The sequence below is a fragment of the Hyposmocoma kahamanoa genome, unplaced genomic scaffold, assembly GCF_003589595.1.
Source record: "Hyposmocoma kahamanoa isolate Upper Pololo Valley unplaced genomic scaffold, ASM358959v1 202, whole genome shotgun sequence".
In the NCBI taxonomy this organism is placed as follows: domain Eukaryota; kingdom Metazoa; phylum Arthropoda; class Insecta; order Lepidoptera; family Cosmopterigidae; genus Hyposmocoma; species Hyposmocoma kahamanoa.
This window is the reverse complement of record NW_020653726.1, coordinates 6,115,003-6,139,810: the sequence shown is the minus strand read 5'-3', so window position 1 is coordinate 6,139,810 and position 24,808 is coordinate 6,115,003. Positions and strand designations below refer to the sequence as shown.

The 24,808-nt window shown below is 36.6% G+C and overlaps 1 protein-coding gene across 4 annotated transcripts in view; it reads left to right on the top strand.

The window, feature by feature from the left end:
- LOC113226965 (cadherin-related tumor suppressor) overlaps positions 1-23,123 on the top strand; it is a 159,014-nt gene extending 135,891 nt beyond the window's left edge. Inside the window, exons 2-10 of one of the 4 annotated variants that reach the window (XM_026459809.1) lie at positions 2,207-2,515; positions 7,985-8,218; positions 11,389-11,590; positions 11,946-12,133; positions 12,789-13,211; positions 14,085-14,586; positions 14,700-16,548; positions 19,240-20,061; positions 20,145-23,122. In XM_026459809.1, coding sequence (XP_026315594.1) covers positions 2,207-2,515; positions 7,985-8,218; positions 11,389-11,590; positions 11,946-12,133; positions 12,789-13,211; positions 14,085-14,586; positions 14,700-16,548; positions 19,240-20,061; positions 20,145-22,773 — 7,158 coding nt within the window. In that variant the 3' untranslated portion in view covers positions 22,774-23,122. Of the gene's footprint in view, positions 1-2,206; positions 2,516-7,984; positions 8,219-11,388; positions 11,591-11,945; positions 12,134-12,788; positions 13,212-14,084; positions 14,587-14,699; positions 20,062-20,144 lie in introns of all 4 variants that reach the window. The other 3 variants (XM_026459808.1, XM_026459811.1, XM_026459810.1) reach the window with 3 other exon arrangements.
- The last annotated feature ends 1,685 nt before the right edge of the window (positions 23,124-24,808 follow it).

Genomic DNA, 24,808 nt, shown 5'->3' with positions numbered 1-24,808 from the left:
TTAGCATAACAATCAAAGTTACGATGGGACAATTAGGAGTACCAACTTCGTCATTTCCGTGTTATACGATCGCTATTGAAACGTTTATAAGTCTACTGGGAATTTGTACAGTGACGAACAAATGTTTACAATCGATTCCAAACTTTCTCATGCTTTCTCTTTTTGTGAACAATAAATTTTATTAACACGTTTAAATTTGTTTTTATGTGGAGGTAATAACATACAATCGCCGTTAATTGCTGCTGCACTTCGTAAAGTATTGTAGCATCTCGATGTATTCTACTTATAGCGCACAGCTCGAGCACCCTTGTCCGGATACAAAGAAAAGATTGAGTCATCATAACAAATGCGCAACCTCTCCGACGGCAGAGAACTCTTCACAATCGGCCTCTTATCTGTGACGGCTCCGATTATTGTAGCCCGAATTCTTCGTGCTCCGGAGTGCGGATAACGAAACGCTCGCTGCTGCGTTTAGTCTTTTAACCGGCTGTCCTTTTGTTGACTTGTCGAGTTCGTTTCGGACGGCTTTTTATAAACGTCCACCGTCTACGTTTGTAAAGCTCGCCTCTGACTTCATAAATCTTATCTAATACATCGCATCAAGCGAGGATTAAACAGTGTATCTTCGTTAAGACCGGTCGGTAAAAAACATTGACATAGCCATCTCAACGAAAAACACGTCTCTATTGTGCTTATACATATTTATGCATGCCATAAATCACATAATGCCATAAGTATTACAATTTCTTTATTAAAAATCAAGTAACTATAATTCGACCGCAATCAATCTTCGCAAAAAATACAAACAAAAACCTATCAATACCAGGCCATAAAAAAAGGACGCTACATGAAAAAACAACTCGTATTACGTACAAAAAACTGCTTCATTAATCATATTGATGAATGCAAGTTAGTTCAAGAGATAGGAAAGTCAAATGTAAAGCGGTACACGACTCTGATTATTACTGAATTTCTTTCAATTCATTCGTTCCTTTAGGACATCCGAAATCATTAAATTATGCAATTCATATGGACCCGTGGGCAATGTAAGATACAGGTAAAAAATGCAGTCATTATAAGGCGGGTTTGTAAGATTGCTAAGTACGATACATTTAATCCAGTTGTTATGAATTTCAGATGTATAAGACGCAGCATGTAAAAAGTAGCTCTTCTTATCTTAAGTCCCTTACTGATTTAAAGTGATAATGACATTATAATTCAAAATACAACTAAACAACGCATCTTAGTAATTTTAATGAACCATACATTTAAGTACATAAAGCCCGTTTTACGAAAACATTTATTTATAAATTGCGTGCAGTTAATTCATACGATCAAGATCAGTCACTTTATTTTACATTTTAAGAAATGTTCGTCTGGGGTGCATCAAATAGGAGGGCCGCAGGCATTTTGTCATGCCGTGAGACGTTCAGTCACACATTTGTCGAAGGAGCCACTCGCTGGCTGCATTTTTAGAATTATTAATTTGGTCCATGTTCTTGTAGTGTGTTAAAGTGGACGATTTTGTGCCAACCTCATAAATAAAACATGACCACGTCTTTCCAATGACGGTTTTGCAGCAGTCGACGCTTGTTAAAAGCTTTATTACGGACTTGAGAATATATTGTCTACGCCAAACACCATTGTTTCGGTTGGAAAAATTCAAATTTGTTACACTAATAACTTTATGATTCGTCATTACGTATTAAGCCCCTTCCATTGATTAGTTTTGAAAAAGAATTGCGCAAATGACTTTTAGATCATTTGTTCTACTCAGTTAACGATTTTATGAAAATTTAAAGACATTAATGCATAAATTCCATTACAATTATTTCTTTATCTAAATCAATTAAATCATGACCATTATGGCACACACTTAACTTAGTATTGTATTGTTAAATGGTTTATCCTTATTTTGCATGCTTTTATTTAAGGCTGAATGGGATTAAGTTCTAATTAAATTTTACCATCAACATTTATAATGTACCCTACCCTGTTTAAAGAAAATAAGTGAATTTGAATTATATTTTAACAAGAATTGAACTTTTGTTGAATTAATTTTAAAATTCTTAGATAGTCAGCTATATAAGTTCCATAACCATAGTCAACTAGTTTACAATGAAAACCCATCATCTAGAGACAACTAGAGGGAAAGCGAGTATTTGTAATTCGATGTTCATTTTCTAATTAACTTTTTTTATTGCAGGTGGAGGTGATTATTCTGGACAAGAATGACAGTCCTCCGGAGTTCAAAAACATTCCTCAAGCATACCACGCTTCGGAAGACCTAGCGCCTGGACAGGTTATTGCCACGGTCAGTGCTGAAGACCCGGATACTATCGGCACGATTACTTATAGTATTCAATCTGAGGAACCTACTCCCTTTTCCCTGGATTCTCGTACTGGGACTTTGTCTCTCAAAGACCCGTTGGATAGAGAAACAACTGCTGAGTATCGGGTGATCATTCGAGCTGACGATGGGATGCAATACACTGATGTGACTGTTGTAGTACAGGTTAGTGTGTTATGTTTTATGAGCACGCGTCAGTTAACTTACTGCCTCCGTGGCCGAACAGTTACCATACTGGACTGCCACGCGGAGATCCCGGGTTCGATTCCGGGGTCGGGAGAAATATCTGTATGGTCTACATTTATTTACCTCGTTAGTTTGGGTGTAATTTTTGGTTGTCTATGTGTGTGTCCATGACACCTGCGATACAGGGTTTTCCTAGTGCGGGGCTATGGGTATGTACGTTATTATTATTAAACGTCTGGATATTTATTTTCATATGATAGTATGACGTGTTACTACACTGTTTTATCAAAACTGTTACATCGAAAGATATCAAATTGTCAAAATATTTTCAGCTGTGTATATGCTTCGATCCGGACACTTTAGTTAGTCTTTAGTTTAATAGCAGTAGAGCTCCTTGTGAAAGAGTTCGTCCAGGGAAGAATTGACAACTGACAGCTTCACTATTTCTGTCGTCCATGCAGTAATGTGGTCATTATGGTTTTGAAGTCTGGTTCGTTCTGGTTTTGAAGGGTAAGTGTGCTGGTGAAATGGCACAATAAACAGGCACATGCGACTTGTCAACTTATGTCTCAGTTTGACGGGCGCAGTGGCAGTGCCCCTCAGATCTTTATGATTTAAAACTGAAAATGGCACTGCAACTGTTATGGTGTTATGGATAGTGTGAGGTGTCGCTCACCACCAGGCCCACGACTTGATCGTCCCGTCACTTGGTATCAGAAAAAAGGACACGTTTTATTAAGCAAACTTTGTGATTGATGAGGAGGGCTTATTATCCAAATTGCGAATATATGTGGAATTCCTTAGAATGAACATCATTTGCTCATGGAGTGTGTTCCGACGGACCTAACTATCAGGGTACGATTATTTGCACAGGTTGGTTTTGGTGCATTTAACGTTGGGTGGTTCCGTTTCGTCCGAGCCAACAAGTAGTGCCGCGAAGATTTTTTGTTTTCATATTTGATTCCAATAATGGTTTGTTTGATGTATTGTTTTTCTGATGGTCAGCTGATGTCAGCTGACATGATCAATAACGATCAAAGCCCCTAAATGTACAGGATTATTTTTAAACTACTAATAACCTTCCAGAACTAGATTACTAACATCATAAACAACAATCTTTGTTCCATAACTTTTGGAGACCGTAACAAATTTACTAAAAATAACTTTTTTTACTCTTTATTTATTTAGGTGCTTTGATTGTTGTTGAACATGTCAACCCCATTAGAAAAACAATACCTCAAGAAAACACTTGGTAAAATCCAGACAGATAAATCAAAATACTACCTAACCAAACATGTATACAAAATCTCCGCGGCACTATATGTTGGCTCCGACAAAATAGATTGAAACCACCCAACATTAAATGTACGGAAACCAGCCTGTGCAAATAACCAAGCCCTGGTTAAACTTTTTTGTACTATCTGACCCTTTTTAAATCTGTATTTGGTAGTAAGGTAGGATGTTCGAATGTGCAGACGTCCACCCTCGCTCTTGCATTTGCTTCGTATCCCAAAGAATTATTATAGTTTAGAGCGATCTTTCTAAATATTTTTGATTTAGTGCTTAAGTAAAATCCTATGAATTATTAAAAGTCATGGAACTAAAGTTGTTGTTTATGATGTTAGTATATAGCGCTGCGAGGTAGTCAGTATTTCACAAATAACCTTGTAAAAGAGTTAAAAAAAATGATACATATATATTACAAATCGTCGCCTTATTTTCTCTAACTCGTGTCTTAAAGCACAAAGTTACTGAAATGCTAAAATGGATTGTGTGTACAAATGTTGCAGGTTGATTTCACACCACATTTCCTTCATATTCACACACTGGCCTTTACCTATTCTTAAAGTAATGCGTTCAAATTAACACCCTTGACAAGAAATTTATAATAAATAAAAAGTTTCGCCATCTCCTGAATAACCACTCTTTATAAGATACGAGTTTGAGAAAGTAAAGCATCGTAATGGCGCTACGGCAAAAAAGTCGTTAAAAATCAAAAACAAAGATCACATAAATAAAATTCGTAAAGTCTCCTGGTTCATTCCGTGGCTTAGTTGGCGGAGCGTCTAGCATCGATTGCTGGAAGAAGCTGGTTCGAATCCAGCCGGATCGAAATAATGTTTCTTATTGTTTGATCTTTATATTAATAATTGTAACAAACTAGTGGAGTAATTTCATAAAAAATAATTCAATATCATGGTAGTAAAACACCGTGGTATCAATAAACTTAATTATAAATAAAAAAATGGCAGAATTTTTTTGAATTGAAAAGACATTCCTCATCCCTTTTAATTACAATTTTATATTTTATTTTAGTTATAATTTTATTGGAACTATTATCATAAAATGTAGTGAGTTTCACCAAAAAGTCAAAGTCTGAAAAACAGCTCAAGCTGAGACTTGTACCTTATTGTCTAAATACGTAATTTAGGATGATGTTATTTGAGGCTAAATTGTTGTTATTTTAGTGCAGATAAATAAAGCTCTTTATTATTATTATTTATATATTGTATAAATATTTAATCATCATTAGCTTTGCATATATTACCCACTGGTATGCACGGGTCTCTTCTAAAGACAATCTAACTGGACTGGTTTGAGGACATGCCGCATTTTCAAAGAGTTTTATAAAACTGCGTATCCGATCAATCAGGCGATCGGATGACGGTCCGATACGATCGCCTTCACCTGTCTCCCTCTTTACTCAGTTGTCCTTGACCTTTTTTTATACATTTCATATGTCTTCAATGGTACACATGTCGAACGTACTTTAATGTATATTGTATTGTAAAATTATTCTACTGATATAGGTATATATTTATAATAAACCTATCTTGTTTTTATTGAATATCATGATATTTTTATTACCATGATATTAATTTCTATAACCGACTTCAGAAAAAGGATGGTCTTCTCAATTCGACTGTATTTTTGTGTATTATTTATTACTCCTACATTAGTGACCCAATTTCGATAATTATTTTTTTGTTACAAAGGGGATACCTCCGTGTGATCCCATTCAAAATACAAGAAAATTTTCCACCTCTAGGGGGCAAATCAGGGAATGAATCTGGTTTATTAGATTTCACCCGTTTTCCATTAACATATTTCAATAAAACTTGGCAAATAGGTGTAATTCCACAAACTTTAGAGGTTGCATTTTAGTATGAAAAAGTTATTGAGTATCCACTAGTTTGTTAATATTAATGATCCAACTGGATACGAACTAACATCTGTTGCCTAAACATGGCTACAGTCCAGTCGGATCAAGGGAATTTTTCTTTGTTTTTGTTCGATCTTTGTATCGATAATTGTAATATAAACATGTTCAACCACATTTTGTCTACAGTAATGTCGAGCACGAGGTTAGTGTAATCATTAGGTACAATTTTGAAGTCTTTACATTTTAAGGCAGTATCTTACTCATTAATAAGACAAGTTTTATTCCTTTAAATTTATTCTATTATTCTACAGTCGATGCCCTACGTAAGATACTTAAGCCTCTAACCGATTAATTCGTTTTGAGTAGATTAGTGTGAAAAAGGTGTTAAACGAACTTTACCTTTGTGATTCCTAATATTCATGTTGATATGATTTCCTTATTGTGTGCTTAGTGAATAAAGTTTTAAGAAACTTTTTAAGTAACTTTTTAACTTTTTTCAATTTGATGTTTAATTACATTACATACTTCAGCTAAAAAAGCTGGAAGATTGAACTTATAGATGAATTTAGTGGAATAAATGAATTCATTTAATCTTTTCTGTTAAATGTTTTCGGATTATTTGAGTAAATGGCTGTGTTCAATATAGCAGTGGAGCTCCTTGTAAAAGAGTTCCTCCAGGGAAGTACTGCCACCTTACCTATTTCTGCCGCCAAGCAATAATGTGAGCATTAAGTACTGCGTTCCGGTTTGGAAGAGTAAGTGTGCTGGTGAAAGTAAAAGCACACGGGACTTATCAACTTATGTCTCAGGGTGACGGCCCAATCTTTGCAATTTAAAGCTCTGAGTGGCACTGCAACTGTTATGAACAGGCGTATAACTTACCATCAGGCTCACAACTTGTTCGTCCCGTCACTTAATATTATATAAAAAAAAAGTTCTTCACCTTCGACACTTGGTATCATAAAAAAGGCTCTCGGAACCAAAATGTCAGCAAGAGTGTCAGATATCTTAGGGTATCGACTGTTTCTAAAATTTGTACTTCTTTATCTACATTTTTACCTTTTTTTATTTATTAATGCTATGTAAATATTTGTTATTTTTGTACTTTGTACTTTTAGTTATTATTAGTATATCAACAGTCAATTTTTAATCAAAAACATTTCTATTCTAAACAAAATGTTTTATAGTCATCTTAAAACTTGTTTACCGTTTAAAATTTAGGTAGGTACTAAATATACCATTAACAACCTGTTTAAAAATATACAGCTACGTACACATACATAATACTTTGTCATCACGTTTCTGAAGTGCATTGGAAAAAGTAGTGCAGACAGGTACCATACGAGGCAACAGCGACATAACTCGTCCACGCTTGCCTTGTTAATTAAACTAATTCTATTAAGTATAAAAACATTTGTGTTTTTGCACCTAGATACGTTATGTGGAAATCGCGAATATGAGCAGTTTAAAATGCTTCTAAGTTATCTCTACGATCAGCGGCGGCGGCGTTGTAAACACAGAGCTTTAGTACATACTTACTAAAGTTTTCCCAAAGTGCCTGATCGGCTAGCGAAGGTCACCTGGTAATGATGTTGACCTTTTTGTAATTGTAACCTTAAAAATATATAAGCTTAGTCGAATATAATATTTTCAATGAGTAGAACTTAGTGTTATGTTACGTTTTTATGCTTCATTACCATACCCGTAACAAAAGCTAGTTTTAAATGAGTTCGTATACCGGTACGAAGCAGCGGTTTTCGATTTAGTTTAGTGACTCGGCCACGATATAGCGAGGTCGCTGGTTCGAGTCCAGTCGGATCGAAAGAAGTTTTTGTTGTGTCCAATCTTTGTATTAATAATTATAGCAAACTAGTGGAGTAATTTCACAAAAATAATTGAATATCATGGTGGTAAATGGCGTGATGTACAATAAACTGAATATTGCAATGATAATGATGTTTTTAGAAAAAAATAGGACGATTTTCCTCTCCCTCCCATAACATTTTTTGTTGTAAAATTCTACAGGTATTAAATGTATTTTTTGCAAATTAAATTATTTGCTCTACCCTGACTATACCAGTTTTCCATCTGTCACTATATTACTTGTACACTGCATGTAGCTTCCGATTTTGTTTAATATATACTAGCAGGTTCTTTATGAAGGCAAAGGTATCTTATGACGAACTTTTATGACATGTCAATTGTTACATTACTTAAATGTTTGAAACTAGTTTGAAATGATTTCTTGACGTAACGGAAAACTTTAAATGTTTACATTGTTTCAGGTGACCGACACAAACGACAATCCACCGGTGTTCAAAGAGACTGCGTATTCTTTTGATATACCAGAAAATGCAGCTAGAGGCTCCGTAGTCGGTGCTGTATCGGCGATAGATTTAGATTCGGAAACTAATGCTCAGCTTACGTATACGGTCATCTCGGACTGGGCCAACGATGTGTTCTCACTAAATCCACAAACAGGGGTGTTTACCCTAACGGCTCGACTGGACTATGAAGAGGTAAGCTTTGCCAGTTTTTTTAGTAGCAGTATAGCATGGCAAAGTACTGGGAAGTACTGCCACCTTACCTATTTTTGCCGCCTATCGGTAATGTGTCCTTTACGGCGTTCCGGTTTTGAAGGGTACGCGCGTTTGTGCGCTACGTCCGATTCGTATCAGGGGGTCTACTCTCGATCTCCGTCCGACATCCGTCCGAAACATTCAAGTCAAGTATTGCTTGTTTGGCAGTAAACAAGCAATACTTGACCAAATGAAAAGACGCGTGATGCGAATTAAGCTTCATACTGCATACTTGTCTTTTAATTTTGTCGAATATTACTTATTTGACAGTAATTGTTTCGGACGGATGTCGGACGGAGATCGAGAGTAGACTAGATTTGTATAGTCTCCGATTGTGAACGAATACGGATCGGAGAATCGGATGCAGTGCGTAAACGAGCTAACAGTTCTTATATACAAGATGATACGTTAAACAGTATCAAAAAACGGATGCCAATGGAATAATTTCAAAGTTACAATGAATTTTGGTTTTAGCTTGTGGTCTTTGATGACATTGACTTCATTGTCTTGTCTTTCACAAGGGGACTTGTACAGTCAAGAGCACTTCATGCTTGATACCTTGTACTTTGGACCGTTCTTATCGTAAGCGGCATAGAGTTGGATTTAAATCTGAAGGCTCAACTCCCACTGCGCTCAAGTGATGAAGCGTCGACATGCGCTTTAAAGTAGATGTAGGAATTATCGTATTTTTTTTTCAGACTGATTAAAAATCGATTCGGGTTTTCGGTCTTGGCGTACAGGTACTTAGTGTAGTAAAAAGGACTATTTAAACATCTCATTTGCAAAAAAATAGTACATGAATATCTGCCCTTGCATGCGCCGATTGCCTGATTGACTCCAGTCCAACTTTCGATTATTCGCAGGCAATAAATAACCGTATCGCGTGTGTAGACGAGCCTGTTTTTTTGTTGGTAATTCTACTTGTAATTAACAGACGTCTCACCTCAGATGCTATCTTGAATGGCAAATGGTGAACATGCAAATGTACAAAACAATGGTGCCTCTGATAATGTTGATTCTATTTTTAAAAGCGGCATTTAAAATCTCCAATCGGAGGTATAGTCGTGCTATAAAGAAAATTTATTTGCCATTTACCCTTCACGGTTCCTAATTTGCAGTAATTTTGAATATACTATACTGATAATAAGGCACTATTAACCTGGAAACGACCCAGCAATAATAGCAGCACTTAATTAATACAAGTGGATTATCTGCTTGTAAAGTAGACATTCACGTATATTATTTAATCTTGCTCGAAAGTTTTACGATCGCATTAGGTTTTACAGGTACAAGTTGTTGGGCACAATCGTGGCGTCTGCGTTAAGCGTACCCTGTATCGTACTTGAGGTTTCATGTAGATGTAGCATTAATCCGTTTTAATTTTCATTATGTCTGCAATGGAGCTTGTAGCCTGTGGCTAGTGCAAAATATGATTTTGGTCCGTCGGCTGCAGACAAGTGAATGTTATTTTTAGAGTCGGCGTCCACTTCGCACTGCCTCCGAGTGCTTCGGGCCATACATTGCGGTTGAAAGAATTATCTTAACATAGATCTAAAGACGGCCGGTCATTGACCAACACAGCTAGTAACATGGCGTTACACTCTTAGGTAGTCCGAGAGACAAAGATCTCGTTAAATATCTTTTGATATTGTTCGTCAATTCATTGCAATGAGTGTTAGGAATCATGTGATCTTCATTTGGGACTAAAAGTCCACAGTTAATATGAAGTCTTATCGTATACTTTAAATAGTTTAACAACACAGTTTGTTTTATATTAAATTAATGAAAAGAATACGAATGCATACTTTATAAGCGTTATGTGCCATTGAGTTATAGATAAGGATCCATAAAACATTTCAATTCGAAATTATGAATAATATTATGAAAAATTTTAAAGTTAAGCGGTGCATTAAAGAACAATTACCGTCGAAACGACTCATACATCACTCGTTAAAGCTCATCCGGCATGGGCTACGCGTTAAAACAACATTGAACTTTACATATAGGACATAAAAATTGTAAGATTCATACTTGTATCCTGTGAAAATTATGTTAATTTCACAAAAGAAACTAAGGACAACATCACAATTACCGCTCCTATAAAACATAATTCGAGTCACTTACCTGGATGCCTTTTGGGCTTAAAAATAAGATAAGGATAAATAAAATTTATTACTGACCGTGTAAAATATTGCATGTTGTAGGTAAGATGTGCAATTCAGAAACCAAGGACGATGTTGCCCCTGAGCGGGTTTTTAAGCAAGGCACTTGTGATCACCATTGAACCTGTGGCTGACTGTACAGAGCTCCATATCTTACCCTCATATACAATTAACCTCTTGCAGCTGCCCTATTAAAATTTTAATTTTTAATGAACGTGCAAATCCACTATATACAATGTTCTCTTATGTGCCAATCACCTATGGTAACTGCCTTGTATTCATCAATAATCAATTCGAATCTACAATTTTATCGAGAGCAAAAAGGGATTATTGTTTAAACAAATATTTTTTGCTACCTCAGTCCTGTTCGGACACGAGTGTCCCATGGGCCGTAAGGGCGTAGTCGCCAAGATGCTCCCGAGCCCGCGTTGCCACCGCCTCATCAAGTCGGCCGATCTTGATAATTAGTAAAAACAATTCGCTGTACATTCGTTCTCTCGACCGCCCGCCAATTCTGCGTACCCCGCTAGAGAGCTGCTAATTTCATCCCGGTACAGTTTTTTCGCGTCGCGCATCATATTCGGTATTTGTCCGCTCGATCCGCCATCGAAATTAAGGCTCGAACAATGTCTGACAAAGCGGCCGTCTGCAAAACATACTCGAGCCGGATTCCGCGTCCACTGCTTGTTTTTTAAATCGGCATCTCGCTCCACGAACCGCGAATGAGGGAGCTTGTCATAGCTGGGAAGCTTGAGTGTCCTATTATATGGAAAAATCTAAATGCCTGCATGCTCCCTTCGTAAAATGCTACAGTCTCGTACAACTTAAAGTAATGTAATTTTGTGTTTTAGTGTCGAGATGATGTTTATAATTTATGAAACGCTTGCATTAGCGAATATTATAAAAATAGATGATGTTATGCGAAACAAAATTTGTAATCAATTTCAGACCCAACATTATATTTTGGTGGCTCAAGCGCAAGACAGTGGGCACCCTTCCCTTTCGGGTACAGTGACCGTGTACGTGAACATCATCGATCTCAATGATAACGCTCCCGTCTTCGACCCGATGAGCTTCTCGAACGAAATCTTAGAAGATGTAATCATCGGATCGTCTGTTGTTACAATTAGCGCGACTGATATGGATTCAGGTAACTAAATTGTAATTCATTATTTTGACTTGAAATACGACATATTACTACTTACAGTATTTGTTTTTCTCACAGTATGTGTTTTATATAAATGTGTATAAAATTAATAATGAATGTTCTATGTGCTTTTATGTTATACTCTGTGAAGTGATTGTAAATGTTTTGTTTCTGTTCTATCTATCTATCTACTAAAATAAATGCACAATGTATACTTAAAATTTATATCTACGATACAATATCACTTCTGTAATGCTTACTCAATGGGCTTGATTGGTAAGAACTGAACAGACATCTCAAGAGTCAAATATATCACAAAGTAATAAAAATGCATATGTATTTATTGATAATTTTCCAGGTCTAAACGGCAAGTTACACTACAGCATCACATCAGGCGATGAAAACCAGGACTTTGCTATTGCTGACAATGGAACTATTTACACAGCAAAGCATTTAGATAGGGAGACGCTACCATTGTACAATTTGATAGTCACCGCTAGAGACTCCGCTAAACCTCCCGAACCTCAGCTTTCTTCTACAGTGCAGGTAAACCCTATTCTTTATATTTAATCAACTATTAAGTAATCTTAATGATGAATAACATCATGGTATATATATCTGAATACTTTCAATATTCTTTCCCAAGACGGTTACTTTAGAATGTTAGCATTAGCCCGTACCGGCTTTGTGTGATTGTTAGTCCTGTTGCCCGTGAGATATGTTTGTTTTTACAGTCCAGTGTCATTTTTGGAGAACTCCTACTAAGTAGTTATCGGCGTGTAACTTTTATTTAATGCCCAAGAACTCAGGCCAGTTTCTATTTATCACTTTTTAGTCTAGGCCTCATTCCAAAATATTTGTAAGCCGGATATTACTGTTAAACAGTTTAAACGTGGCGGTTGTGACTCATTCAATTAGTACAAGGATTATTAAGAAAATGTTCTTAGTTTCTTGTATAAACAAGAATCAAAGTAGTCAAAATTTTGTACTGGTCCTCATTAAAAGCCCATTGTTAACTGCGGCCATTGTTGGTTTTCACAATGTGCCTCTGATGAGTTGGGTCGGGAACGGACTTACTGCTGTACTTTTTTAAATATGGTTATTTACGTATTCCGATTGGTGTGGTCGTTACTAAGACGGGCTTATTTTTCATAGAATCGAAATTAATATTATTTTATTTTTTATTTGATTAAATTTTTAGGTCACAATCCAATTGAAGGACGTTAATGATATGGCGCCAGAATTTATAACACCAAATATTACAACTGTGTCAGAAAATATACCCTTAAACACTGTAGTAATGACAATAAAGGCTGTAGACAAGGATGAGGGAAGGAACGGTTATATTGAATATTTCATGGCACCTGATCCAGAAGTTAATGGTTACTTTTCCCTTGGGAATGTTGACGGCATATTGAGAGCATCTGGGAAACTTGACAGAGAATTAAAATCAAGTTACACAATCATTGTAACAGCCAAAGATAGAGGTGACCCACCAAATGTGACAAAAACAAAAGTAACCATAAATATATTAGACGAAAATGATAACAGTCCAGTATTTGACCCTAAACAATACAGTGCTTCAGTTCCTGAAAATGCTAGTATTGGTGCTAGTGTCTTGCAAGTAAGTACACTGTTTGGACTCCTTCCAAAATCTTGATTTTTCATATGTATTGTCACAGCGATATCAATAAATCATCGGGTATATAACCAGAAATAGAGACGAAAAAAAGGCCACATATTCCTGGTAACACATTAGCGATACAGCTTTTATAAATATCAACTCTCGTTTGCACTGAAATATAGACAGGCCAACTACAGACTTGTGTGTACGTATCCGTATATTTCAAAAAATATTATGTATTTATTGTAATAAAGATAATATCTCTAGCAATGCCGTGCTGTTCTATTCGGTGGTGTAGGAAAACAGCAAAACATCTAATTACAAAACAAACGGTAACATTTCATCGGTAATTAAATATGTAATTTTGCAATTTTCGTCTATTATGGAAAAGCTCAAGTTAACTGGTCGATTTGAAGTGAAATAGTTGACGACAACCATTGACGACACCCGTCAATTGTTTCGAATTCGGCCTGGCCAATCGGAGCGCAGTTGTCACAGTAATGATATGGCAGAATAGTTTTCAAACAAATTAAATGATATTTCGTCTCTATTTCTGGTTATATACTCGATGCAACACATCAACCGATAATAAACAACGAAATTGACACTAGCTTAAGCCTAATGGCCGCCATTGAGGACAAATAATAATAAAACAAATCTTTTCTTATAAAACCAACCTTATGTTTTATAATAAGATTAGCGTGTAAAACTGTGATTGTGATAGCCGCGTGACGTTGTCAACGTCAGCATATTTTGTGTATTTTATCACTTGTGACTGTGTACGTCGTTACTGTTATTTCACAATTTGGATGAGTGTACAATAATTCATTAGTTCTTGTATTTTAGTAATGTCTTATACATTGTAATTTACAGGTTTCAGCTACTGACATAGATGAAGGAACAAATGGCAGAGTTAGATATTCTATAGCTTCTGGAGACGAAAACAGAGATTTTAGTATTAGTGAAGATACTGGCGTCGTTAGAGTGGCTAAAAATCTTAATTTTGAAAGAAAATCTCGCTATGTATTAACAATTAGAGCTGAAGATTGTGCTAAAGATGATGTTAGATTTGATACAGCTGAACTATCTATTTCAATTCAAGACATGAACGATAACCCACCCACGTTCCTAGATTCGCCATATTTAGCGTACGTAATGGAAAATGTAATCCCTCCTAACGGCGGATATATTATAACTATTCACGCCTATGATGCTGATTCACCGCCATTCAACAATCAAGTGCGCTATTTTATCAAGGAAGGAGACGCAGATCTTTTCAAAATAAATGCGTCCTCGGGGCAGATTTCCTTATTAAGAACATTGGACCGTGAAGCGCAAGATGAGTATACTCTGGCACTTGTGGCTATGGATACTGGTGAGTAATATTGCAGATTACGTTAATTTAGTAGAATTCGCATTATTATCGAATTACTATCTTTTAAGTGCATATGTAGTTACTAATTATTAATAAGTGATATTGTTTTTCAGGATCTCCGCCGCTTACAGGATCTGGTACTGTGAAAATAGTTGTTCAAGATGTTAATGACAACAGTCCCGAGTATGAGAGGCAGAGCTATAAAGCCAATGTTAAAGAAAACTTGCCGCCCGGAACCATTATTTTGTACCCGAAAGCAACAGACAAGGACATAGGGAATAATGCGAAAATCCGATATAGCCTTCTTGGCGATAAATCTGAAAGATTTCAAATAGATTCTGCTTCTGGAGTGATTTCAACGAACGCTACATTAGACAGGGAAGAATGGAACATTTACTATTTGATAATCATGGCTCAAGATTCGTCAACTACTGACCCAAGAACCGCTACCGCAAATCTAACGATTGTTGTAGAAGATGAGAACGACAATACACCAAACTTCGCTCAACCGGTTTATGAAGCTTACATCTCAGAGCGTACAGTGATTGGTGATTTTGTTTTTGGTGCACGAGCCAAGGACAGTGACATTGGTTTGAACAGTAAAATCATCTATGACTTGAAAGGAGAACATCAGGAGCTGTTTTCTATTAATCGAGAAACAGGAGTAATAAAAGCAAAAGAAAACCTTATAAAATATAAGCAAAACGGTAGCTCATCGTTCAACTTAATTATAGTAGCAACTGATTCCGGTCTCTCACCACGACAGAGCACTGCAGAGTTAATTCTTATACCAAAATCCGTAAAAAATTTCCCTAGATTTACCGTGACGAACAAATTGACGTTTACATTTTCAGAAGATACACCAGAAGGTGTACTGGTGACAAGATTATCAGCTACTTCCCCTAAAAAAGGTCCCACTGGTTTGCTTCAATATGCAATTGCTGGAGGAAATGTAGGTGACGCATTGAGAATAGAATCAATGAGTGGTGAAATTTTCATCACTGGAAAAGGATTAGATTATGAAACGATGCCTTTATATGAAGTCTGGTTTGAAGTGAGAGATTCTGACAACCCTCCCTTGAAATCATTTATTGAAATAGAAATAAAAGTAACTGATGCCAATGATAACGCTCCCATTATAGAAAATGCGCTTTACAACGCTACTGTACTAGAGGAAGAATCTCCACCACAATTGGTCATAAAAATAAACGCTCATGACGAGGATTCTAATGAGAATGGAAGAATATCGTACAGACTTGTCAACGATTATGAAGAAACCTTTGTGATTGATTCTGAAAGTGGAGAAATTTATACAAACTTAGCTCTAGACAGGGAATCAATACCATTCTATGAAATATTAGTAGAAGCATTTGATCATGGAGACCCTCAGCTGGTGGGAACATCAACTGTAATTGTAACAGTATTAGATAAAAATGACAATCCTCCAAGATTTACTCGCCTTTTCAGCGTAAATGTTACTGAAAACGCTGAAATTGGTTCTTTCGTTATTAAAGTGACAAGTTCTGATCTCGATACAGGACCTAATGCTAATGCCACTTATAGTTTTGTAGAGAACCCTGGAGAAAAATTTGTGATCGACCCTGTCAGTGGTAACGTTACCGTAGCAAGACCATTGGATAGAGAGTTACAAGACGAATATATACTCAAAGTGGCAGCGATAGACGGCGCTTGGCGATCTGAAACACCCTTGACAATTACTATACAAGATCAAAATGATAATGCCCCCGAATTTGAATATTCATACTATAGCTTCAATTTCCCAGAACTGCAAAAGAAAAATAGTTTCGTTGGCCAAGTTATTGCCACAGATAGAGATAAGCAAGGGCCTAATTCAATAATTTCATACTCTTTACAACAATCTTCAGATTTGTTTTCGGCCGATCCTGCTACTGGAGAAATTCTTAGCAAATTCATGATGAAGTATAAAAGAACTTCGGTCAATTCATCGCCAGAAAATACGTATTCTGTGATCGTAGTGGCTACTGACAATGGTAAACCTCCTATGTCATCGGAATGTTTAGTAACCATAAATGTTGTTGATGCAAATAATAATGCTCCTAAATTCAAAGAGCATGAAAAGTTTGTGCCTGTTCCGAAAGATGCAACTCTCGGAGAAAGGATTATAAAATTGATCGCTGAAGACAATTTAGATTATGGAATTAATGCTGAAATTGAATATTATGTGTCTGGTGGAAATGGTACAGCCTATTTTTCAGTTGATAAACGTAGTGGTTGGGTGGTTGTCACTAAACAATTCTATTATATCGGACAGTATTATGGATTGAAAATCAAAGCAGTAGACCGAGGAGTTCCTCCACAATCAGACGAAACTACTCTGACATTTGTTGTAACGGGTGAAAATATGTACAGTCCCAAGTTTACAGCTCTCAGTTATCAAGTAATTGTTCCAGAAAATGAACCGATTGGATTACCCATATTGACTGTTAAAGCAAGTGACGAAGATTTAGGCCCAAACGGAATAGTACGCTACTCTATTTCATCTGGAAACATTGGCAAGGAATTTCAAATTCATCCAGTCTCTGGTACGATTGGTATCCTGCGTGCACTAGACTACGATACTATTCAAGAATATCGTCTCAACATAACTGCCAAAGATCTAGGATTCAAATCAAAAGAAACAACTGCAACTTTAACAATTATTCTAACAGACATAAATGATAATGCGCCAAAGTTCAACCAGACAAAATATACTGCATATTTACCTGAAAATTCTCCCATTCACAGTTTTATTTACCGAGTTAGAGCTGTAGATATTGATTCGCCTAAAAATGCAATAATAAGATATTACATTAAAAGTAAGGAAATGTTATCGCTATTTCGTATAGATGCTGTAACTGGTGAAATATTCTCTAAAGAAGTTTTTGATTTTGAAGAAAAATCTACATACAAATTAGAGATTTTAGCAGAAAATCCTGGTTCTACAATGAGAAATACTACTTATGTAATTGTGCATATAACAGGAATGAACGAATATTACCCAAAGTTCATACAACCAGTATTCCATTTTGATGTATCGGAATCGGCTGAAGTTGGAACCAATGTTGGAGTTATACAAGCTACTGACCAAGATAGTGGCGACGACGGAATAATTTACTACTTATTCGTTGGTTCCAGTAACGATAAAGGCTTTAGTATTAATTCTCAAACTGGCGTAATCAGAGTTGCACGCTATTTGGATAGAGAAACACAAAATAGGGTGGTTTTGACAGTTCTTGCAAAAAATTCTGGAGGAATTCGTGGCAATGATACTGATGAAGCACAGGTCATAATTTCTATTCAAGATGGAAATGATCCACCTGAATTCATTCGCCATTATTATGAAGCCACTGTTTCTGAAGGTGCGCCCGTTGGACAGCATGTTATTCAAGTGAAAGCCATAGATAAAGATGTGCGACCACAAAATAACCAATTTAGTTATTCGATTATTGGGCCTAACAACAACCAAGACTTCAAAATAGATCCTCAAAGCGGCGTAATTGAAGTAACACGTCAACTCGATAGAGAAACTATGGCTACATATTCTTTGATTGTTGGTGCTATTGATACTGGTATCCCGCCGCAAACAGGAACAGCTACAGTTAAAATTTCTTTAACAGATGTAAACGACAATGGACCTGTATTTGATGTTGCCAATTTTGATGGAGCTGTTTATGAAAATGAACCTCCTAACACTAGTATAACCACACTTACAGCAAAAGATCCAGATCTCCCACCAAACGGTGCACCGTTTTCGTACACAATAATTGGAGGTAAGCACCAAAATACTGTGAAAGTACATAAACATACTGGAGTTATGACAACGACGAAGAAAATAGACAGAGAATTAACTCCCAATTTAGAAGTTGTTATACAAATCGAGGATAGTGGTGTACCCGTCATGAAATCTAACTACACTATACTGATAAAAGTCTTGGATAAGAACGACAATCCACCTACTTCTCGTTCTGCACACGTACTTGTTTATGCATTCAACAACAAAATACCTATTGGAAGAATAGCAGACGTAAAACCTAACGATCCAGACACAACCGGTGACTACAAATGTAAAATCATAAAAGAGTCTACATCTGAAAATACACTATCCATGTTGAGTATCAAAAAGGGTTGCGACCTCTACACGAATGCTGTTCGTCCTGGGCAAGGATTCTCATTTTCTGTATCTGGTAATGATGGAGTTCATAGGGATGTAGTGTCTTCAATAAGTGTAGAATATTTCAATTTTGATAATACTACGGTAGAGCAATCAGTTACCATGAGAATAGAGAACATGAGTGCATCTGCTTTCCTGGCTCATCATTACCGTAGTTTACTTGAAACTTTGGCAACCGGACTTGGAAATGGAGAAAGCATAAACTTATACAGCATTAATGAGGATGACAATAGGTTATATTTGACAATTGCCATTAAATCTGAACATTCCGTCTGGAAAAGAGAAAAAACTGAAAAACACTTAAAAAGCAAAGATTTAGAAGTGTCAAAGTTACTAAAAACTCAAATCGTTGTTCCGTATTATCCCTGCGCTCACCATCAATGTGAAAATAATGGTCACTGCACAGACTCCTTAAGGGTATTGGACGATACCAAAATAACAGAAAGTTCTGCTTTGATTCTTTCATCACCTCTAGTTAAGCATGACTTCTTATGTCAGTGTGCAGATGGATTTATGGGAAATAAATGTGAAAGACGTCAAGACCCATGTTCGCCAAATCCTTGTCGGTTTGGTGGCCAATGTAGAAAACAAGGACACGACTTCGTTTGCATCTGTTCTGTCCGTCGCGAAGGCAAAACATGTGAACTTGAGAGGGATGACGTATGTAGTAGCAATCCATGCAAAAATGGCGGATCCTGTAAAGAAAGTTCAGACAGAAATTCATTCTTTTGCCTATGTCGCCCTGGTTATCGCGGAAATCAATGTGAAGCCCTTGTTGATTCTTGTCGGCCCAATCCATGTATGCATGGAGGCATTTGCATAAGCTTAAAACCAGGATATAAATGCAGCTGCACCAATGGTCGCTATGGTATACACTGCGAAAGCTCAACGTTCGGATTCAATGAACTATCTTTTTTGCAATTTCCACCTCTCGACCCTTCAACCAATGATATCACGATAATATTTGCTACAACTAAACCAGACGCACTGTTACTTTACAATTTTGGCGCTCAGACTGGCGGTAGATCAGATTTTATTGCTATAGAACTACTTGGAGGAAAGCCCGTATTCTCTTTTGGAGGAGCAAGAACATCAATTACGTCTATCGCTATTACAGATAATAGCAAAAACCTAGCAGATGGAAACTGGTACAAACTGACAGCTACTAGAAATGGCAGAGTTATTTCTTTGAGCATAACATCTTGCACAGATCGCGGGGACGTCTGCACTGAATGTGAACCTGGAGATAGTTCTTGCTACAATGACGGTACTGGACAGGCCGGGTATGTACAATAATGAAAATGACATTAAAATACTAACATTATGTAAAGTTTTAAAGAAGTTAATATATTATTTTTTATTCCAGAACCCTGAACTTTAACAACGAACCACTACTCATTGGCGGACTTCACAAAGCAGATCCAGTTTTGGAGCGCCCAGGACAAATTCATTCGGATGATTTCGTCGGCTGTATGCATAGTATTACGATCAACGGTCGATTATTAAATCTTACTACTCCTATACGGGCACGTGGTGTGGATCCTAACTGTGACCGATCTGAAAAAGGAGCTTGCTACAAAAAAGACACTTGTGGTGCTGGTGAATGCCTTGACCGATGGAAGTCAAATTTCTGTAAATGTGATGAAAATTTAATATCACCTGACTGTAGTGCTTCTCTGCTAGCAATTTCAGTGAGTGAAAATGCTTTCGTTTTTTACACAATATCAGAAAAACATAGAAGAATGCAGCTATTAGAGAGCTTTTACGGCGGTAACACAGGCTGGGAAAAGAAAACGAATAAACTTGCTATAAAAACTGTCTCAAAATCGAATGGCCCTGCAAAAACTTTATCTTTTTCATTCAGAACTCGCAGAAAAGATGGACTTGTATTCTATGCTGCTACTGATAAATATTATACACTAATCGAATTACAGGGTGGTAAAGTTAGCTATACATCTAAACAGAACTCCATCGTAAATATGACGCAAACTGAACAAGATGATGTATCCGATGGAAATTGGCATAAAGTTACACTATTCTCATTAGGCAGAAGCATAAGATTAATGGTAGATAATAAAAATGTTGGCGAAGAACTTGATACAGCAGGTGTGCATGACTTTCTGGATCCATATCTCACAACCATAGCATTCGGAGGTGTTAAATCAGAATGGCTACCAGGATCCAGTCATAACAAATTTGAAGGTTGTTTGGCTAACTTTTCGATTAATAGTGAAGTGCAGCCTTTTAGTGGCAATGGAAGTATATTCAGAGAAGCAACGCGTATAGGAAAAATTATATCAGGTTGCCATAATGCTTTTGGAGTTGGTATGGCTCAAAATCCAGATCCATTGAGCATCGGTATTACCCTTGTGATTGTGTTCTTTATAATACTTATAGTAGCCATTTTAGTCTCCTTCGTAGTTTTCCGATTACGTAAGCAAAAGAAGGAAAAAGGTAATGGCTCCACCAATAAAACAGGAATAATGCCTTCAAAGCAAAATGGTGGCCCTGCGATGCTTAACGCCCCTAATTTGATTGCTGGAACCAACGACACTTTAATAGGCAGGAGTCTCCATAGCAACGAAACTAATCTCAACAGCTACATGTCAGATAATGCTGATATCATGCGAAATGTTGGTCATATTGTTGGCCCCGAACTTTTGTCTAAGAAATACAAAGACAGAGAAATTATGAATATAGATCCACCGAGGCCGCAACGACCTGATATAATAGAACGCGAAGTGGTAGGCAAAAGTCCAGCCCTTAGAGAAGATCATCATCCGCCACCACCACCATCTACAAATACATCACACCATACTCATGACCATCCGAGCGGCATGGACTTAAACTCTGAAGTACCTGAGCATTACGATCTTGAGAACGCTAGTTCTATAGCACCTTCCGATATTGATATAGTTTATCATTACAAAGGTTTTCGTGAGGCTGGTGGAGTAAGAAAGTATAAAGCAACGCCACCACCAATAGCAGGATATCATCATAAACACCAAACTCCTCCACATAGACATTCACCACATCATCCAAGTGGATACCCACCAAGAGTACTTCCGCAAGCTTCACAACCTCCTCCGCAACCAAGACAACATCAAACGACACCACTTGCAAGATTGTCGCCCAGCAGTGAATTAAGTCAACAACCGAGGATATTGACACTTCATGATATTTCCGGCAAACCGTTACAAAGTGCCTTATTAGCTACAACATCAAGTTCAGGGGGTGTTGGAAAAGACGCCCTACACAGTAATAGTGAGCGTAGTTTAAATAGTCCTGTAATGTCACAACTAAGCGGACAGAGTTCATCCGCCGGAAGGAAGACACCGAGTGCACCACCGCAGGTACCTCAAGTAGTTTCTGTGGGCACAGGCGCTGTAGGTTTAACAGCAGAAGAAATAGAAAGAATGAATGCTAGACAGAGAACATCTAGTTTAGTATCAACTTTAGATGCGGTATCCAGTTCGAGTGAAGCACCACGCGGTGTTGGCGTTGGTCATCATATGTCTCACAGACATCATTCGCCACCGGTAGATCACAGAAGCTCTTCTGGGTCCGATGATGAGAGTGGAAATGACAGTTTTACTTGTTCAGAAATAGAATATGACAACAATAGCATAAGTGCGGATAAACCAGAAGACGTAAGAAGACAAAACGTCAGTAGTGGTAGTAACACGAAAAAGCCAATATTGCCTCCACCCTATGAAAGTTTTGATTCATCTTTCCGAGGGTCGTTGAGCACTCTCGTTGCATCGGACGATGACTTGGCACCGCACGTGGGTTCAGCTCTCTACAGACAGGCTAATGGTTCTCCGGCACCAGCCACACTCGGTTGGGACTATTTATTGAATTGGGGTCCAAACTTTGAAAGTATGATTGGTGTTTTCAAAGACATTGCAGAATTACCTGATTCTGTTAATGGCAGAATGTCTTCCTCGTTGCGGCTTCCGAATGGCACCCCAAAGCCGTCGGAAGAATACGTGTAATGTGAAGAACTGAACAAAATTGTAAATAGATATATTGTAAGATTTTGTACAAATGTATTATTGTGATCTTGTATCAAGGTCCTTCTAGATCCTATCCTCTTGCCATAATATGTCGTTAAATCTATTAAACTTTTCTTGCGAATATTATAAATTAACTTTCATGAACCTCATGTACATAAAGTAAGTGAACGTTGTAAATAATTTATGTTAGAGAATTTACAGAAACTAATTTTATTGAGTTTATTGTATTGTGGTCACGAAATTGTCACTGAAGTGCAGGTATTCATAATTCGTCTATTGTATGTCAAAATCATTATGTAACTAAGTCTGGAAGAGCTCATTAGCAAATAAATTTGTATTTGTCACGGTTACACATACATTTTTACGCTTATTATATTTACTATTTATATTTTATTAGTGTCAATGCTATCTGTGTGGAAATTCATAGAATGTTATGCAAATCATTATTAATCAAAATGTTAATGTACAAAAGTTAAATTAATAAAGAGCTCTTCATTTCAAACTTGTAATGAGCCATATTATTTAGTGAACAAAGTGCCAAATGTGTCTTCTGTTCAAAAGAACTGACTGATTTTAAGCTTATGAGAACAATAAATGAACATTTTGAAACACTTAATGACTTTACTTTTATAGCTTTCTTAAGTTTTACAGTTTGCAACAACACTTATGGACATAATTACAGTTTAAAGTTAAAGTTGCTATGTATATACATAATGTAGAAATACAATTGTGAGTACAAATAATACTGCCCTCCTTGTTATAATTAAGGCACTTGCATTGTGGTAACTTTCGCGATATTGGCATTTAAAGTTTTATTATCATCTAAAAAAATGTCAATTACGCTGAGTAAAACTGAAACTAAATAGGATATTAAAAAACCGATTAGAGGGGGTTGGAGATCTCGTTTCGCTCTACTCAAATGTGTTATAAACTCAATTTTGCTAAAATTTTCGATTAAGTTAGTTATAATCATAACGAAGCGCCAATTAAGGAGCGCAGAGTAGGCATACAGTAGATTAAGCACCAAGCTACCTATATACAATGTACGTATTACAATCACTTATCTGCGTATTATTTGAAGTTGAAAATAACACGCATGAAACTTTAATGAGTCTTAGAATGTCAAAGAGGCTTTCAGAACAAAAAAGGCAATTGAGGTTCGGTTTTAGAAAAAAAATAGTAATTAAAAAAATTGCTTTGTGAATATGACTCGTCATATAGTACCTGTTTACAATAACAACATCCATGCTGTTTTTTCCAAGTACGCGTCACGTTTTTTCCAAGTAAAAACACATCCTGAAGAGATATTAGTGATAAGAGTTTTCCTACAAACGAAGGGCAGACTACGTCGCTAGGGTCTGAAGGCTACCCTTTACGTAAATATCTTCATGATAACACATTGCACTCCCATCACATTACGTATTTATTTTGTGTTTGAACAAGTTCGTGACTATTACTCTATCTATAAACAGTTACACGTATTTTAAATTTTCTATTCAAAGGTTCCGCAAATAAAGTAAGATTTTTTTTTTTCATTATTGATACAAAGATAGAACAATACAAAGAAAAATTCCTTAGATCTGACTGGACTCCAACCAGCGTCAATTACCATATCGGGGTCACAGATGCCATACATGGCTGAGTAACGAAGCTTTCACAGGTTTCTCACAAGTGGCGCTGACGGGAAAAAATCCGTTTAAACCCAATACAAGAATTTGCAACAAACAAATAGAGAAATTCGTAAGATCTGCTTACTCGGTCCGTAGTTCAATATCAGATTGGTCTTCAACGATCTATTTATTTATGAAAAACTCGATGTATTTTCCACAACACTAAACTTTAATTATGTAAAATGAGAAAAAGGACTAGGATCTAAGTCTATTCTAAATAAAAAAATATTCTTACTACTTCACAAATCTTCTTTTAGAATTATTAAAAAATATATAAAAATGGAAGTAAATTAATATGCTACTCCGCGAACCCAGTGAAGGTTAAATCGTGCAAAATAGCTGAG